Here is a 20,130-nt window from a genome sequence, read left to right as displayed (position 1 = left end):
TTGGCTCTCGGTGAAGGCGGTCGCACTTTTTCTCCTCTCCTCCTTCCCCTTATCTTCCCTGCTTAGCCTCTTGTGTCCTTGTCTTGTCTCGTGTGCATTACTTTTCCCTCGAACAGTCTCTCACTGTCGTTCTCTAAAACCTAAAAGAGAATTATGGATTTGATCAACTGGTCTCTGAATGCTATTGACACCGTTTTCTCAACGAGATGTCTGGGCTCGGGAGAGCCCGAATGCCCTGGAGGGACTTTCCCTGCCGAATACACGATGGATGGGTGGCAGACCTGGAGGATCTTGTGCCTGGCGGGACTGTCGATCGAGGACGCTGAAGATATCTACAGTGGGGCAAAAAAGTATTTAGTCAGCCACCGATTGTGCAAGTTCCCCCACCTAAAATGATGACAGAGGTCAATAATTTGCACCAGAGGTACACTTCATGTGAGAGACAGAATGTGAAAAAAAAAATCCATGAATCCACATGGTAGGATTTGTAAAGAATTTATTGGTAAACCAGGGTGGAAAATAAGTATTTGGTCAATAACAAAAATACAACTCAATACTTTGTAACATAACCTTTGTTGGTAATAACAGAGGTCAAACGTTTACTATAGGTCTTTACCAGGTTTGCACACACAGTAGCTGGTATTTTGGCCCATTCCTCCATTCAGATCTTCTCGAGAGCAGTGATGTTTTGGGGCTGTCGCCGAGCAACACGGACTTTCAACTCCCGCCACAGATTTTCTATGGGGTTGAGGTCTGGAGACTGGCTAGGCCACTCCAGGACTTTCAAATGCTTCTTACGGAGCCACTCCTTTGTTGCCCGGGCGGTGTGTTTTGGATCATTGTCATGTTGGAAGACCCAGCCTCGTTTCATCTTCAAAGTTCTCACTGATGGAAGGAGGTTTTGGCTCAAAATCTCACCATACATGGCCCCATTCATTCTGTCCTTAACACGGATCAGTCGTCCTGTCCCCTTGGCACAAAAACAGCCCCATAGCATGATGTTTCCACCCCCATGCTTCACAGTAGGTATGGTGTTCTTGGGATGCAACTCAGTATTCTTCTTCCTCCAAACACGACGAGTTGAGTTTATACCAAAAAGTTCTACTTTGGTTTCATCTGACCACATGACATTCTCCCAATCCTCTGCTGTATCATCCATGTGCTCTCTGGCAAACTTCAGACGGGCCTGGACATGCACTGGCTTCAGCAGTGGAACATGTCTGGCACTGCGGGATTTGATTCCCTGCCGTTGTAGTGTGTTACTGATGGTGACCTTTGTTACTTTGGTCCCAGCTCTCTGCAGGTCATTCACCAGGTCCCCCCGTGTGGTTCCGGGATCTTTGCTCACCGTTCTCATGATCATTTTGACCCCACGGGATGAGATCTTGCGTGGAGCCCCAGATCGAGGGAGATTATCAGTGGTCTTGTATGTCTTCCATTTTCTGATGATTGCTCCCACAGTTGATTTTTTCACACCAAGCTGCTTGCCTATTGTAGATTCACTCTTCCCAGTCTGGTGCAGGTCTACAATACTTTTCCTGGTGTCCTTCGAAAGCTCTTTGGTCTTGGCCATGGCGGAGTTTGGAGTCTGACTGTTTGAGGCTGTGGACAGGTGTCTTTTATACAGATGATGAGTTCAAACAGGTGCCATTCATACAGGTAACGAGTGGGGGACAGAAAAGCTTCTTACAGAAGACGTTACAGGTCTGTGAGAGCCAGAGATTTTCCTTGTTTGAGGTGACCAAATACTTATTTTCCACCCTGATTTACGTATAAATTCTTTACAAATCCTACCATGTGAATTCATGGATTTTTTTTTCACATTCTGTCTCTCACAGTTGAAGTGTACCTCTGGTGCAAATTACTGACCTCTGTCATCATTTTAAGTGGGGGAACTTGCACAATCGGTGGCTGACTAAATACTTTTTTGCCCCACTGTACCTATTCGGAACCATGATAACAGGGTTCTTGCTGATCGGAGCTGGCTTGGCCCTGACTTATCGGAGAAATAAGAGAGCGAAACCAGCTGGTCAAACCCCCCCAAGGCTGACCGCTGGAATTGAAGCGATGGGACGAGGCGCGACCTCTCACACCGAACGCAGCATGGTTAACACCTTGGAGATGCTTACAGCTGCTGTGAAGACTCAAACTAACACCATTGAGCGTATGATGGGATACATCAGAGAGGGGCCTGCTCACAATGACACCCTTGAGCGAAAGTTGGATCACATCGCAGTCGTGGGGTCTCAGAATCAAAAGAATGACAACACCACGGAACAGAAGTTTGATACCATCATGGGGGGGCTCGCGGCTCTCCAACGCGAGATCGAGAGACCAGTGTCAGAGTGCTAAATTCGGAGCTGCTCACATAAAGGAGAAATCAACAATATTCAACATATGGACACCACGGCGCCAGCTGCTCAGGCCCAAGGCTGGAGCCCACCAAAACAGCTCCCTGATAACGACTGTGTGATGACTATTCTTCCCATCCCACGCAAGGCCACCTGGGTTGGCTGGCAGACTGTTTACTTAGCCTGATAGAGCGAAGGACACTGTCTCAGCTGGACTCTGGACACGCACACACATACACTTACACTTATAAGCACACACTCATCCCCCTCCCTTTCCAAACGCCTTCGATGCTTGTTTCCTGTGGGGGAAGACGGCGGGTCTGTGTGCCGTGCTGAAATGGTAGCGCTGTGTAGGACGACTGCTGTGTTCCTTCCAATTACCCCCCATCCCTCTATCCAACCCCTGTGGCTTGTCACGTGCTCTAATGTTGTGATGTGGACATTAATGTGCTCTCTGTGCAGAGGAGTTGTTTTTTTTTTATTCCTGTTCTCATGCTGTCCTCCCATAGGTGCCCAGCGTGAGAAGAGGTCTCTTTTTTTCCTCTTGTACTTTACCCATTGTTGTGTAATTTTTTCAGTGTTTTCTCTGTAACGCTGCCGATCTCCGACTGTATTCCCATGTGATGTCTTTGTTGTGTGTGTAAGTCGGGGGGGGGGGGGGGGGGGTCCTATTCCTCTGCGGGGCAACCTGCATATGGCCAATAAAGCATTCTTCCTGCTCGGGCAGAGCGGGTCCCTCCGGCGTCATTGCAGCTGCAGACGATTGAACAGATGGTAATGGTGGTGTAGACGACGGGACCGGCGTACCAGGCTGTGAATTTACCGGCTGTCCGGGCCGGTGAGCAGCCTTGATTGGAGGGAGGAGGTGGAGTTAATTAAGAAATGTGTAATACCCAAGGGGAAACCACAAAGCCACTTTCCCACAAACGTGATGAACCTCTTCCCCGGGCATCTCCAGATAAATAAAATAGCTGCGGCTAAATAAATATTTACATGTAAACCAAATGAATGGCCTTTTTTATGTCTGTTTTTGTGATGTACCAAGATCTGAAAGTTTTATTTATTTATTTTAATGAGAAACTGAAGTATAGCAGAAAGCTTTGTGAGCTTATCCTGGTAATATCCTAGTAATAGTAATAGTAAAAACTAAATTTTAAAGTGTCTTAATACATGCTCAATCAAGCAGTTAAGTAAATCTCCAAAAGCTGATTCTGTTCATCTGGATGTAACGTTTTCAGTGGGAGAAACGTTTTGTCACTCATCCATGTGACTTCTTCAGTCTCAGTTGACTGCAGGATTCCCCAATCTTATAAACAGTACATTTGCATAATGACTGAAAACAGCCCACTGAAGTAACAATGATCTGGGAGGTCAGTTCCTTGATCATTAATATACAAATTCTCATGACCATTGAGAACGCCCACTGACCAAAGCACACTGATCAATGGCCATGAGTACCATTCACAGAGAGTTGAAAGCCATTCCCCAACTCTCTGTGAATCGATGACACAAGGATCCAGGCCCACACAGACGGTGCGTAAATCATGGGAGGCCACATCACGGACAGGAACAGAGACACAGATGGGCCGTTTAGACAGGAATAGGATAGGAATCCGTGGGAGGAAGTTGTATCCCCATCTACAAGACCACGCAAAGGAGGTATATGCTCTCTGCACTGGTATGTCATCCTTTAGGAGACACAGATGGGCCGTTTAGACAGGAATAGGATAGGAATCCATGGGAGGAAGTTGTATCCACATCTACAAGACCGCACAAAGGAGGTATATGCTCTCTGCACTGGTATGTCATCCTTTAGGAGACACAGATGGGCCGTTTAGACAGGAATAGGATAGGAATCCATGGGAGGAAGTTGTATCCCCATCTACAAGACCGCACAAAGGAGGTATATGCTCTCTGCACTGGTATGTCATCCTTTAGGAGACACAGATGGGCCGTTTAGACAGGAATAGGATAGGAATCCGTGGGAGGATGTTGTATCCCCGTCTACAAGACCACGCAAAGGAGGTATATGCTCTCTGCACTGGTTTGTCATCCTTTAGGTTTATCACCATTTTCAGATCAGGATTACAACCAATATTGTTCCCATCCCACTCAAAGACCCTGCACTCATCAAACAACATTCTCTGGACAATCTCTTTTTGTTCCTCTTCCAAATGATCAAGATTCACTGGCGGATACCACGACATTGGGAGAGGTCCAGCTGACTCCACCATTATCTTGCGAACTGTTATTGCAGGTGGGCACTCGTTTGAGGCCTCAACCTCCACAATACGTTCAACTGGCTGTAAGGTGCCCAGGGCCATCTTGCTTGTCAAGGTCATATCATGTTTGGTGTCATTACTTAGAGCAATGGTGATGTATGGGTTAGCTGGATTCTGTATTTCAACTAACCCTGTCAAGACATAGAACCGCTTTAGGGCCTGGTTGCCCTCATCATCCTCAAACAGCACTAAAAACAATCAAGCGGATTCATGGTTGATGGAACGGGGCACTTTAACCAGGTGACCTGTTCAGGAGGGATAATCACATCCCTTTCAACTGTTCTCAAGTACCCTTGTGTAATGCTTGGCTCTACTGTCTGAATGAAGCTTCTGACCACCTCACCATTCTCAGGGGGAAGACAGATGGCATTACACAGCAAGGTAACAAGAGTAGGTATCAACTGCTCTAGTTGCTCCTCAATGATCTGTTCCAAGACATTGAAACCGATCAATGGTTTGTCCACAGGCAAGGTACTAACGAGGACCGGAATACTGACGGAGAGGCTGGGGTCTTCACCCCCCGGTAAGTTGATCATGATGGGTACCCAGCCATCAAATTATATGGTTTCCCCGTTGACTGCGCAAACTTTCAACTCATCAATTTCCTTGATGATTTCAGACAGAGGTTGCATGACTAAGTCAGGCAAGTATCAGTCTTTCCAATGTTTACTTATGATGCAAACTTGAGCACATGTGTCAAGTACTGCTTTCACTGCTAAGCCATTCAAACTGCAATGTATGAGAGCTTTCTTACTGATTAGCTTAGCAACTGCCCCACACTTAGTGTGGGGTGCCATAACACCAGACGTAGCGAGTGCCTCACCCTGCTGCTGGTTAACTACTTCTGATGTGATTGGCGAGGGGAGACTTGGTTTGCTACTGTTAAGGTTAGGTTGGGTCCCATATGAAGAGGACCCACTGCTTCAACCCTTTCACCCGGTAGAGAAACTGCTGTGGTGTCTCACTTTCATCTTTTCTGGCACTCATTAATTCTTGAAAGAGTTCTGTACTATTTTTCTCTCTCAGGTGGGCATGGAGAAACCCCTTCAGTTCAAGTACAGTCAAATCGTCTTTATTGATTAACATATCTTTAAAAGTTCCAGGCCTTAATATCCTGAGCACTCCACGAACTATCTCTGCATCAGGGAAGCCTTCTCTGCGTCGACCTCTTGCTGACCCAGGCCCACTGGACCCACCGTCTTAGCAACCATGGATCAGTCTCGGCTCCAACTTTCAGCTCGCATCAGCTCCCGTCCTGGTCCCAGATGTCATTTTTGGATCAGTATCAACTGCAAGGTGTCGACAATCCTGAACGAGCCCCCAAGATTTGTTACGGGTCCCAAGGATGAAGACCATGATGACAAATATGTTACCTGTAAAAGCAGGTGAAGAGCGGAGTAAGGAAGACACCATGTGTCTCTGTATTCCTCCAGATTGTGTCTGAGTCTGATTTATTTCACACAAACAAATGCTATATAAACACTACCATGAGCTTTCAATATATAATTCAGCAGGTTCCTCATTCACATCAATTACATTTACTTATTTCACATCCTCAGTGAAATATACTCTCTTTACTGGTTCATTTTCTCTAACTAACATCTTCTTTCATAACAATTACTTTCCTTACTCATATCAATAAACACATCACATTGTCTTCTACAGTGTCTTTCTGGCTAAACAGTTCAATAACAGTGTCAGTTGTGGCCGACGGTCATAGGTTCTGTCCAATAATATGACGCAAGACTGGAGTAAAAGACATCCATGGATTGGCACTTTATTAATGAAGGAACATGATAGGAGCACAAGAACACTAACTATAGCTTCCTTTTGGGGTGGCTGTAGCTCAGGTGGCAGAGCAGGTCAGCCACTAATCAGAAGGTCGGTGGTTCGATCCCAGGCTGCCTCCTGGCTGCATGCCAAATATCCTTGGGCAAGATACTAACCCCATGTTTGCCTACTGGTGGTGGTCAGAGGGCCCGGTGGCGCCTGTGTCTGGCAGCCTCGCCTCTGTCAGTGCGCCCCAGGGCAGCTGTGGCTACAATGTAGCTTGCCATCGCCAGTGTGTGAATGGGTGAATGACTGAATGTAGTGTAAAGCGCTTTGGGGTCCTATGGACTAGAAAAGCGCTATACAAATGCAGGCCATTTACCACTTTTATACTCTTCCGGAATAGCCCAAGTATGGGGGTTAACTAATCAAAATGAAAACATAACCCTCCACACACACAAACATGCAATAACATTAAAGCACATCACAAACATATACATATTTCCAACACGTACTATAAACAAACCAATAACATAAGCTTCACCCATTACTATATACTGTATATTAAAACCCTCTTTATCCATACTCCCTAACCTGGCACACTGGTCTGCTCCAAGAGCCCTTAAACAGGTGATTAAGCTGCTTTCACTCTTATGCTCCACATCCTGCAAGAAGCAACCAGGACAGGTGAGTACCTTATTTAGGTTACTCACAAATGATTAACTGTAGACAGCTTTAACCTTGGCTCTTCTCTGACACAGGTAGGATGGCCAGTCCCACTGTCTCTTCACCTTTACAAGCTGTCATTTTAGTTGTATGTCACATAAACCCAATAAAAGACTCCATAAGAACTAAAGTGTTTTTTCTTTATTACACTATTTTAAATTCCCAATCCAACAATTAATCACTAACAATACCAACCAGATAATGGAACCCCTGGTCGCCATTAGAAACAGCAAAACAGTAAATATATGACTAGGGATGGATACCGGTATCCGGTGCCATGATGGCACCGGTTCTGACATAAACGGTAGTAACCAGACAGAAAAGCAGCGCACATTTCGGTGCTTTTTTTTCCTGAGCTGTGATGCACTTTAGATTCCAGCCAATCATTTTACGTTTCCGAGGATAGTAGGCGGGTCCAGGTACGTACGTTCTTTTAGATCAGAGCTACAGATTAAAAATGCCCAAGGCGAAGCGGTCAAAAGTCTGGCTGTACTTGTCACACAGCGGAAATTTGTGTTTTTATGTTTTATCAATCTGTTTATTGGTACATAGTGTTGATTTTATTTGCATGATTTTATTGGGATATTTATATTGCATGTTTGTTTATTGATATTTATACTGCATGGTTTTATCCTCATATTTATATTTGTGTTAATGTTGTACCATGTTCCTTTAACCCACTGTGGACTAAACAGATAATTGTAGGCACCTGTGAGGTGGGGGCGTTCCCCAAGGTGGCCTATCAGCCGCCAGGTTGACCTGTTAAAGGGGATGGTGAGCGCAGAGACAAAAGGAGAGAGGAGTGACGCACGAAGGGTGAGGAGGCGAAAAAGGAACGCGTGCAACCCCGCACGTGTGTGGAACGAACTGCTGCCTGACTGTGGGGCGCCGCGAGTTGTTCGGCGATCCAGTCCTAACGGCAGGAACGGCAACAGTGGGTGGCGATGGCTGCAATGCACGACAGGGCAGGGATGCCCCTCCGCCTGCATCTGACGGTGAGACGAGGGAGGCCGTGTTCAGGTGTGGAGTGGGACGGGACTGTGCGGCGACGCGCTGTCAGGAGGAGACAGGTCTGCGATAGGAGCCCCCTCCCTGGTCTGTTGCTGACGAGTTTTACCATACTGGAAGAGAAGTTCCTCTCCTGTCTCTTTCATATAAGGACCATTCGCCCATGTGTGGCTGGACTGTGGGATTATGGGACTGTGGGAGAGTGGTTTTAGTATGTGGAAAACATGTTTTAGCCTTGTTTTAATGGTGTATAGTTATTTCTGCCGGCAGGGTTTTTAGCGGGTTGCAACACTACTTTTATTGTATACGGGGATTTTGGCTTGTATTTGGGGTTCTGACTGTGTTTTATCCTGAAAATAAATGGTGTGTTTGAGGCCAGCTTAGTTTCTGTGCCCTGAGCGCTGACCCGCTCACTCCCCTTTGCGCTTGTATGTATAAAGACGTGGTGGTGAAGATTTAGGTCTACCAGTCTTAGCGGCTATATACTTCACAGCAAAAGATGCAAACTCAGCAGCCTGCTACAAGTGCTTTAATCAGATACTGCAATACTGTCAAAGGAGGTAACACCTCATAGCGTTTTTTTAAAAGCCGAGAAATGCGCCGTATTTGATAGCTTGCTGAGACCTCACACCGTGTACATCTACTGCAGGTGTGGTGCCTGTTATCGGTCCCAGAATTAGCAACATCCCCCAAAAACACGAAGAGTAGAGTCCTGGCCCCTAGCCCTGCCATTGTAGCAGAAATGATGACGGACGAAGATGGCAGCAGCCGTTCTTCTCTGCGTGAGTAGCTTAATGTTGTTCATGTGTAATTCACGTTGAGTACGCTAACCATGTTATTACATTAATGCATGTAAGGTGAACTAGCAAACATCATCATAGCTACATGAGTATAATTCCCTCGAAGCACAGGCAGACGCAAGTGATTTTCTGTCACTGGTTTATTTGAAGACTTCTCTCCAAAGCTACCGTGAAAACTATACAGCATTAACAAAATAAAACTCGGCGTAAGACACAGCACTAAAAATAACACTGTACAACAAACACGATTGTGAGGAGAAAGTTGTTAGAAGGCAAAGAAACTTACAACTCAGATATCTATTTTTTACATGCACATGGGCGGTCACTGCTCAACCGATGTGACACAGAAAAACCGCCCAGGGCATTCAGAACATCCTTTAAACTTAAAGCAAGTTTCCACAGCAGTAGGAGTGGCATGTATGGAACTGATAATTTTTCCTTAGAAGGACAAAACCTTTCGCTTATCTGCTGAAAAAGGAGGTAACTTTGTATGTATAGAAATTCAGACATTCCCATAAAAGGAGAGAGAGAGAGAGAGAGAGAGAGAGAGAGAGCCAGCTTGTCCATGAGGTGCTGAAAAATGGCCGAGGCTTCAAATAAGCCAAACGGAAGTGTGACGAATTGGTACGAACCATACAGAGTGGAGAAGGCCGTTTTTGTCTTTGGACTCTGCAGACAAGGGAATCTGCCAGTAAGCGTTGGTTAAATCCAGCATCATAAAATAAGACAAGCAGTGCTTAACCAGTCCAGGTCAACTCAGGCATTGGACAAGCATCAAACCATGAGACCTTGTTCACTTTCTGATAATCATCACCAATGTTCCCTCTAAACTGCGCGTGTGCTCAATTGCACACTGCTGGCACGGTGTCTGTGCAGAAAAAATCTGTGTTGCACATAAAATTAAATTCTAACCGGAATTGAAATTAAAGTAAATACGTTAACAATTCTGTTTTGCAGTGTTAGTCAGTAAGTGACTGGCTGCTCCAGTATGGGATTAGAACAATGGCACCTCATCCCATAGTCCAGCCAATCACGTGATTCAAATTCGTATATGCGCAGCTAATTAACGTCGTTGACAGGCTATGACAGCGTCCTTATGTGCCGACACCGGTGTTTTAGCTAGCAAAGTGGCGTGGCTAATGTGGAGTGAAGCCACGTTAATGAACACATGTACAACCATTGGAGATGTGAGCAGGACAGATGGAACAAGTGACGTAAAAAGAGTGGACTTTATACCAGTTTTCAAATTGTGTTGATAGGCCACATAAAAAACAGAGTTGTGTTTAAAAAAAAACCTCCAGTGTTTGGTTTTCTTCCAGAATATTGTTGTTTATATTTACTGGGGGAAGAAATGGTAAAAACGGCATTTTATAAAGAAAACGTTATAAAACACTCTCCGCCTGTGAGCAAAGACAAAACCAAAACACCCCACCCTTTCCCATTGGTCAAAAAATGTACCATGCCGATCAATCAAAACATGGCATTTGGTTGTTAAGAAACAGAAGTTGTTAAGAAGAGGAAAATTTAGGCGTGACGGCAGTGTTTTGAGATGTGAGAGATTTGCAACGTTTAGCGCAAATCTTGTGTAGTTAGTGTGTAGTGTAGTCAATAGTTTTGTTGTGTGTGTCAGAACAATGAGGTGGCTGCTAAATGTTACAGGAGTGATACATCTCCTGTTGTCAGGCCTGCAGGTATCAGGCTTTTGATGTTCTCCTTTATCTCATAGTGGACAGAAATTATTTTTTGGAGAGGCACAAATAATTTGTGTGGCATCAGATTTGATGCAGAACACCTGATTGTTCTGTAAATAGTTTGAAATGTTTAAGAAAAATCCCTTAGCAGCATTTTTAGGTAAACAGCTGCAAAAATCTTTGTTGTTTGCAATACTCAGTAACTTTTTTGAAGAAGTAACTATATAATTAATTGCCCAGCATTGGTCTTTATATATTGTATTTTGCAGAGAGAGTCATAAAGTTTCAAAGTGGTGCTCCATGAGAGTCCTGTAGACGAGACGCAGCACGATCCTGCATTGCAACTACAAACCGCTGTTGCAATGCAGGAACATCTGCTTTATTGGAATGTGTGAGATGTTAACCACAATGACTCTTAAAAACACTGTCTCAAAGCTTCATGCCAACAGCATGTTTTTAAGAAAAATCAAACAAATTTTCCTTCAAGATCATTTTAGAGTTTTTAATTAGCTGCAGGATCCTTCTTCAGTGTGAGTGGAGAACAGCCAAGTCGCCTCCTGTGATAAACCTCCACATGTACCACTGAAAACAGTTAAATTAGTTTGAATCAGAAATAATGGGTCAAACTACTTGTTCTGAGACCATTTCTTTATTTTTCACACCAAACTGTTTAATAAGATAAACTCTACACAGACTTCATCAAATATAACTAACACTTTAACATTATCAGGATTTCATAATACAAACTTCAAATCAACAAGAAAACAGCTGCAAACATGTGGATCAAAATTCATTAAAAAAACAACATGTGGACTTCAAGGACTAAATACACTAAAGTGAAAGGAGGAGCAAAAAATAGAGGTTTAACAGAATTTGAATTAAGTAAAAGTAGTCACCTGTGATCTTTAAAATGGTTCTGATGTGTGCTGCTGTTTTTAACTTTCAACATTTCTTTGCTGCCACTGTGAATAAGATTGTGTTCTTTGCCTAATTGAATAAAGGTTACACAGCCTCACTGGTTCATCTTCTGGTATAAACTGGTATTACATGGAAGTACAGCCCAAAACCAGTTTAGCTTGAGTTTCTTTTTTTCTGGACATAACGTCACGGCAGGTGTTTTTTCAAAGCTGGTGGACAGATTTAGTTCATTTTGGAGGCTTTAAGAGCAACTGCTGTGAAAATATTTGTAGTTTTGGGAGAAAATGATTTAAGAGAAGATTTTACCACAGCAAAAGATTAAATATGAATGAAGGATTGAAATTGCATATGCATATGTGGCAGGACGAGGTAGAAATAAAGAAAATACTCTTTGCAGTTTTAAAAAGACAATGCTACCCTGGGAATTTCACCCAGAGAATACTGAAAGTAACACTAAATCACCAGGAAGGCACTTAGGTTCGCTATACTCAGTCCAGAGACGAGGTTCAATGAGAAACAAATTGACAATTTATTAATAATTATTTAAAACACCATATAAAAGCACAATCATAAATATTCAAGTACAAATATGCTTAAAAAGGTATTCAGAGCTGAGGCTTACCAGTGGAGGGGCAGGGATGCCACACACAAACTAAAGAAAGAAAACACACCCAAAAAACAAGTGCAGCACACGATCACACACTCACACTAATAAACTAAACAAGGCAGGTGTGTGCACTCAAGGGATCCCACCACCAAGGCACCCTAGTCTCCTCCACGTCGGCACTCCGCATCTGAATAAAAGAAACAAAGAAAATTTTAATATATTACAACAAACTAATGTGTAGCGCCGGGGGATAACCCAACTGCAGGACCACACTGGTGATCTACAGCTAGAAAAAGGGCCTCCCACCAGTGGTGTAACAAAAATCCAAACTACAAATCAAAAACAATAAAACAACATACAATCTGGATAAAACTCTAAAATCTGGAGCAAACGGAATCGCCGTACTGCTCCAATTTGCCGTCCACACGACGAAAAGTTAACAGTCAATCAATATGCACGGCAGCTGACTCCGATAACCGGCATGCATATGGCCGTTGTCCACGCCGACATCCACTGTAAAAGCTGACAGCAGCAGGGAAAGAAATCTCGCAACGGGAACAGACGGTAAAAGTACAGCAAGGCAAAGCAGCAGCACTTCAGTTCGCGTAGCTTGGCGCAAAACTAAGGCCCACACTTCCTGCGAAGCATAATAAATAATTACTATAAAAGAACAATAGAAGGCACAGAGCGTAACAAAAGTTGATTACGTACCAAGTAAGCCGTGTCAAAGAACGTAAGCAGAATAGCTCAGAGGAGGCTTCTATAGCTACGACCAGCAGCGATGGAGGCTTCAGAAGAATAACCCGCAAATGATCTCTACCACACCAAAGGGAAGTCAGGTGACCAAAAAGGAGATCACAGGCAAGCGACGCAGGGACACTCAAATGGCCACTATTTATACCAGCGCCCCCTAATGTGCCAGGCTGAAAGTGGGTTGGACCGAGGGATAACATTCATCCTGCCACACATATCTATACATGCAGCTTCCTAAATGTATAATTCAGGATTATTCACTGCAGGTCCAGAAATCAGAGCTACCTCATCAGATCCAAGTGTGACATCAGCTGACACTCTTTACAGGAGATTCCATCTGAACTCTGTGGAGCCTGATCTCAAAGTTTTTAAGTCTGACCCTGAAACCAGAAGAGGATCTTTCTCTCTCTTCAGATTCATTGTGATCCAGTGATTTCAGTCCTGCATGATCAGGCTGATGTTTGCACAGAGCAGATAATGAAGTGAAGGTTTTTGCACATTGGTAACAGTGAAACAGTTTATTTACAGTGTGGGATCGTTTGTGTTCGGAGTATGAACTGAGATTCCTGAAACTCTTGTCACACTGGTCACAGCTGAAGTTCACTTCCATGTGTGTTCGTTCATGTTTGTTACAATGACCTGATTGTGAGAAGCTTTTGTCACAGTGTCTGCACTTGTATGGTGTCTCTCCTGCAGTGGTGAAGGATGACCCACACTGGTCACAGATGTGCTTTTTGACCACACTGTGGAAGAGGTCATGTATTTTTAATGTACTTGGTGTGTGGAAGCCTCTCCCACATTCTTTGCAGTAGTTCATTTTGTCTCCAGTGTGTCTACGTTGATGTGCTTTTAGGTCCCGTTCGTGATTGGATTCGTGATTCCACAAAGGTCAAAGAGAAACGCTTTCCCACCACCACAGTGACGACAGGGTTGAGAAATGGATCCATGTTCTTTGCTCCACTTCTAAACAAAGACATTGTAAATCAGGGAATTCCTTCAACGTTTTTATCCTGAACGTCGCCTGAAATAAAAAGCATCTCTGCCAACGTCCAATTACATTTTACTGTTTACATTACAACACTCAGCTTACTGAATGAAAATGAGTCTTCATTGTTCAAAACAGTTCATTCAGTATAACTCCATAAGTTTACTGATCAGACTTTTTCCAAACAATCAGGTTAAAATTACAAGATAAAAAATCAATACATCCTCACAGTAACTGCACTTCTAGAGTTACTTTCTGGTGTGGATCTGTTGGTGTTTTTTCAGCTGATTTGGAGCTTTAAAAGTCTTCTCACACAGGTCACATTTATAAGGTCTCTCCTCAGAGAGTTGTTGTAGCTGTGCATCGGTTGTAGACAGTTTCCCACACTGATCACAGCAGGAAACATCAATTCCAGTGTGAATCCGTAGGTGAATATTTTGGTACTGTTTGTCACTGAAACTTTTTCTAAAAAAGTCGCAGCTGTACGCCTTAATTCCAGAGTGGGTAACTAGATGCCTGTGTAAGTCGCTATTTAGAGCAAAAGCCTTACCACACAACTCACAGTTGTGTGCTTTAAATCAACTGTGGATGAGTTGGTGTCTTTTTAAGGTTCCAGCCTCGGTAAAAGACTTTCCACACAACTCACAGCTGTACGCTTTAACGCCACTGTGGATGAGTTGGTGTCTTTTTAAGTTTCCAACCTGGGTAAAAGACTTTCCACACAACTCACAGCTGTAAGGTTTAAATCCACTGTGGATGAGTTGGTGTGTTTTTAAGTTTCCACCCCCGGTAAAAGACTTTCCACACAAGTCACAGCTGTAAGGTTTAAATCCACTGTGGATGAGTTGGTGTGTTTTTAAGTGTCCAGCCTCGGTAAAAGACTTTCCACACAAGTCACAGATGTAAGGTTTAAATCCACTGTGGATGAGTTGGTGTCTTTTCAAGTTTCCAGCCAGGGTAAAAGACTTTCCACACAAGTCACAGCTGTAAGGTTTAACTCCACTGTGGATGAGTTGGTGTTTTTTCAAGTCTCCAGCCCGGGTAAAAGACTTTCCACACAACTCACAGCTGTAAGGTTTAACTCCACTGTGGATGAGTTGGTGTTTTTTCAAGCTTCCAGCCTCGGTAAAAGACTTTCCACACAAGTCACAGCTGTAAGGTTTAACTCCACTGTGGATGAGTTGGTGTTTTTTCAAGCGTCCAGCCCGGGTAAAAGACTTTCCACACAAGTCACAGCTGTAAGGTTTAACTCCACTGTGGAAGAGTTGGTGGGTTTTTAACCTTCCAGCCCGGGTAAAAGACTTTCCACACAAGTCACAGCTGTAAGGTTTAACTCCACTGTGGATGAGTTGGTGTGTTTTTAAGTTTCCAGCCTGGGTAAAAGACTTTCCACACAAGTCACAGCTGTAAAGTTTAACTCCACTGTGGATGAGTTGGTGTCTTTTCAAGCTTCCAGCCTCGGTAAAAGACTTTCCACACAAGTCACAGCTGTAAGGTTTAACTCCACTGTGGATGAGTTGGTGTTTTTTCAAGTCTCCAGCCCAGGTAAAAGACTTTCCACAGAAGTTACAGCTGTAAGGTTTAACTCCACTGTGGATGAGTTGGTGTCTTTTCAAGCTTCCAGCCAGGGTAAAAGACTTTCCACACAAGTCACAGCTGTAAGGTTTAACTCCACTGTGGATAAGTTGGTGTTTTTTCAAGTTTCCAGCCCAGGTAAAAGACTTTCCACAGAAGTCACAGCTGTAAGGTTTAACTCCACTGTGGATGAGTTGGTGTCTTTTCAAGCTTCCAGCCAGGGTAAAAGACTTTCCACACAAGTCACAGCTGTAAGGTTTAACTCCACTGTGGATAAGTTGGTGTTTTTTCAAGTTTCCAGCCCAGGTAAAAGACTTTCCACAGAAGTCACAGCTGTAAGGTTTAACTCCACTGTGGATGAATTGGTGTTTTTTCAAGTGTCCAGCCTCGGTAAAAGACTTTCCACACAAGTCACAGCTGTAAGGTTTAACTCCACTGTGGATGAGTTGGTGTTTTTTCAAGCTTCCAGCCTCGGTAAAAGACTTTCCACACAAGTCACAGCTGTACGCTTTAACTCCACTGTGGAAGAGTTGGTGAGTTTTTAAGCTTCCAGCCAGGGTAAAAGACTTTCCACACAAGTCACAGCTGTAAGGTTTAACTCCACTGTGGATGAGTTGGTGTCTTTTTAAGTCTCCAGCCTGGGTAAAAGACTTTCCACACTCATCACAGCTGTAGGTTTTCTCTCCTTTTCTTCTGTGAGGTTTGTCGGCCTCCTGAGAGCGCTGACTTCTCGCTCCATGTTGGTCCTGCAGTGACAGAGATACAAACAGAGGCAGTGAGTGAAATGCAGTCGTGGAACAAACTGAAACTCCCTCCATTGGTGGAATCAAACATGTCAACAAACACATTGTAGGTGTGTTTCCACCACCTTCTGGTGGCAGTATCACATTACAATGATGTGCTACAATGAGAGTTGTAATGAAAATGACATTATTGAAGAAATATTGATCAGCAGAGAAAATCTTTTACGCATAAGAAATTTCAAGTTCAACTGATGATATTGTTGTTTCAATGTGTGCTTATAAAAAAAGATCTTTGTATTTTCTTGTAACTTCTGTGGTTTCTGATTCGAATGTAGATTCTGTATATATGGATGAGCTGTCATGGTCTCCGTGCCTGCCCGGTCGGCCCCACAAGGCTACAATTGCTGTTGCTGTTTTCTCCCTCTCTGCCTGGGCGGAGCTCACTGTGGGCTCCTGCCCTTGGCCCACACACACACCTGACAACACTCACCCATCATCACCGGGAGCACTATTTTAGGCTGAAACACAGATCCTCTCGTCGCTGGATGATTGTACCCCTAACGTTAGTGTTCTCACAGCTCTTGTGCTTCATATCCGTGACTTGTGATTTGTTGGTGACCTGCCTTCTCGTCTGCTTCAGATCTCCCCCCCCCCGGACCTGCGACCTCCCTGCTACGGGAAAGTGTGTGAGTGTGAGCGGAGAAGACGTGAGCGAGTTACCCTGTGATTCCCCCCGGAGTTTTTGGATCCCTTCACTGTACATTTATTGCACTGCACTGTAAATAAACCACACCTTGGAGATACCTTACCGCTCTGCGTTGAATCCCTGTACCAGATCGTGACATGAGCCCAGGATGCAAAAGATAAAGCTGCTGTTATCATGTTTTTAAAAACACACCAGCTTTCAGTAATATTGTAACTAGGGATGCAACGACACCCATTTTTCCAAACCGATACGATACCGATACTTGGATCTGAGTACTTGCAGATATTGAGTACAAAAACCGATACTTCTACCACACACAAGTTAAACTTAACCAGTAGTAAAGAAACGACCCCAGGCAACTCTTTAACACAAACGAAACGTTTACTGAACACATCACAACACATCCCTTTTTTAAACTCAAATAATATTCCAATTCCTTAACCAAATGAAATACACTGTACTGTATAAATGAAATAATTCCCTTTCAAATTATATTACACAACCCAACTCATGTTATCACCTTTTGGTAAGTGACTCACTAATATACACTCCAAAACACGTTATATAAATCCACTAAACACACAATATTCACACATGGGCCCCACACACACTCACATTCACACTTGTTGCAGGCCTGTTTGCTGCTCACGCCAGACGATGGAGAAAAATCCTCTTCTCCCCAGTAAGAGCACAAAAGTCTGACTTACAGTTCCGTTGCTCGGTAGGTCACCGTTCACCAGTCCCACACTAAATCCACTCCACGGTGGTGCGACCGTTGAAACAAAAAGTCACTTCACCCACACTCTGTTGTGAAGCTCTCACACGGTTAGCTTTCTAGTCACACACTCTTTTGTGCTAGTTAACCTCAGTAAAACTAGCCGAGTCTCTCACTTTGGTTCAGCTAACCTCGTGCATCTCTCTATGCCGTTCTCTTCTCCTCCTCCATTGCAACAGATACACAGGTCCCGTTTTATGATACCTTCATGGGCCTCCAGAAAATTAGAACTCTGAACAATATTTAAACTCCATTCAGAGTTACATACCATAAAATAATACTTTATGATTAACATAACAGTTTGATTGCTCTAATTACCTGTATTTACCTTGTGACATATTACAGGGCAAATTACATTCTGGGTACAGTTACATCACATAACATCAACTGTGAACACCTTATGTTACCGTGGCATTTAAGTCCATGGGAATTATGAGTATCTACTCCCAAATTCCCATCCGGGCTACATTATTATCGGTTCATGGTATCGCTTAACTTTTACGAGTATGAGTACACACACATTTTACAGTATCGGCCCCGATACCAGTATCGGTGCATCCCTAATTGTAACTGTGATATTTTTCTCACCTTTTGTGTTGAAGTCATTGATTGTTTCCTCCGTAGTGACTGAGCTGAGTCCAAATGGATGAAATTGTTCCTCCGTTGCACCACCAGACTCTTCTCCTCCTGTTAATCACCTGGGGGACACACACACAGCAGGACTTGTAAAAAGAGTTTTGATAAACACAATGCTGGACAGCAATGCTGTCATGTACACAAATATTATATATATATATATATATATATATATATATATATATATATATATATATATATATATATATATATATATTAGAGCAGGGCGATATGGCCAAAAATATTTATCACGATATATATTTGAAAATTTGCGATAACGATATAACCGACGATATAATTGATGCGAGACAAAATACAACTCCACAATATTACTAGCGCAAAAAGACAACCTTCCATTTATTTTCACTTAAACAAGAAGCTGGTTTTTATGTACATTAAAGCTTTATAAAAATGTAACAGTGCAAATGCAAATTCCTTGATGAAAGTTTAACCAAAAGGCATTTCCAGTAGAAATGGGCTGACATATCCTGAGCATAACCATGTATAATATCCACTGAAGTTAAAAAGAGGTGCTTTGCAACATTAAACTGCAGTGTGCAGTACGCATTTTTCGGACCATAAGGTGCACGGGATTATAAGGCACATTAAGCGAAACAAAGCAGTCAGATAAATCAAACTTTATTAAACTCATTCTTCTTGCTTCCTCCACTTCTGTACCATTGATTCATTAATGTTGAATTCTCTGGCAGCTGCTCTATTCCCATGTTGTTGCAGTATATTAATGACTAACCTCGTATTGTGGATGGATTATCTCAGTTGTTCTCCTGACTGAAGTTTGGTACGTTTACAGTATCCTGCCATGCGATTGCATTTGTCTCTAACCATGAAGAACCTTCACGTTAACTTTTATAAGTGGAAAAGTGTTAGTGTTCGTCCTCCAGCTTCACTGTTTATGTTATGCTAACATAGCTGTGTCGCTAGCGATCACGTAGCACATCATTATATACCAGCTAGCCCAACTTCAGTAACCCTACAAACGTCACTGCTGTTTAGTTTCCTGTCTTCATTTATGTTGGAAGTGATAGCAGAGCTGTACGTTTGATTTTTTTCAGAAATCTCTCCGTCAGAACGTGCTATATCATGCTTAGGTAACTAGCGAAACGAGCGAGCTAACTTCCGCTAGCTTCCTGCTAACTTCTAACTCCGTTAAATGTAATAACTTTTGTTTTCATGGATGCCTGGAAGTTAAACTTTATAGTTACACCTGGTAAAGCAGCAATGCTGATCGTTTTATTAAAGATGAAAGAATTTAGACAGTTTTTAACTCTAAGTGATGCTGCAGTGTTGTTTGACCTGAAGCATACGGAGTTTAGGACCCAGATTACTCCCAGATTTAAGAGCATCTTAGTCCGACAAATATGACAATAACGACGGTCGCTTGCATGTTCTGCAAAAAAATGTGCTTTGTTGTGTATCTGACGGACAAACACCAAACCAGTTCCACATCACTGAAGTTGCACCATTTTTACAAACCAATTCTGGTTCATCTGTTTCACTCAACACTCGGCCATGTGCGTATGAAAACAAAGGCACTGCACATGCGCGTTTTACTCCCATTCTATCGCGATATTTCATTTTCCTATCGTTGCCTAACATTATACCGGTATTACCGTGAATGGTATAATATGGCCCAGCCCTAATATATATATATATATATATATATATATATATATATATATAGTGGGGCAAAAAAGTATTTAGTCAGCCACTGATTGTGCAAGTTCCCCCACTTAAAATGATGACAGAGGTCAGTAATTTGCACCAGAGGTACACTTCAACTGTG

The 20,130-nt window shown here is 43.2% G+C and overlaps 2 protein-coding genes across 7 annotated transcripts in view; both read right to left on the bottom strand.

Annotated features, from left to right (window-relative positions):
- The window catches only part of LOC113015028 (junctional adhesion molecule-like), a 357,528-nt gene that overhangs the window by 167,649 nt on the left and 169,749 nt on the right, over positions 1-20,130 (bottom strand). The gene's annotated exons all lie outside the window — the stretch shown is intronic.
- Positions 11,262-20,130, bottom strand: part of LOC113010479 (uncharacterized) — a 23,642-nt gene continuing 14,773 nt past the window's right edge. For 3 of the 6 annotated variants that reach the window (XM_080299137.1, XM_080299139.1, XM_080299138.1), the window contains 2 exons: positions 18,279-18,388; positions 11,262-16,212 (listed from right to left, as the gene is read on the bottom strand). In XM_080299137.1, coding sequence (XP_080155263.1) covers positions 14,470-16,212; positions 18,279-18,296 — 1,761 coding nt within the window. In that variant the 5' untranslated portion in view covers positions 18,297-18,388 and the 3' untranslated portion in view covers positions 11,262-14,469. The remainder of the gene's footprint in view (positions 16,213-18,278; positions 18,389-20,130) is intronic. The other 3 variants (XR_013906521.1, XR_013906522.1, XR_013906523.1) reach the window with 3 other exon arrangements.

This window comes from Astatotilapia calliptera, chromosome 3 (genome assembly GCF_964374335.1).
Source record: "Astatotilapia calliptera chromosome 3, fAstCal68.1, whole genome shotgun sequence".
In the NCBI taxonomy this organism is placed as follows: Eukaryota; Metazoa; Chordata; class Actinopteri; order Cichliformes; family Cichlidae; genus Astatotilapia; species Astatotilapia calliptera.
This window is presented reverse-complemented; position numbering and strand designations above follow the sequence as displayed.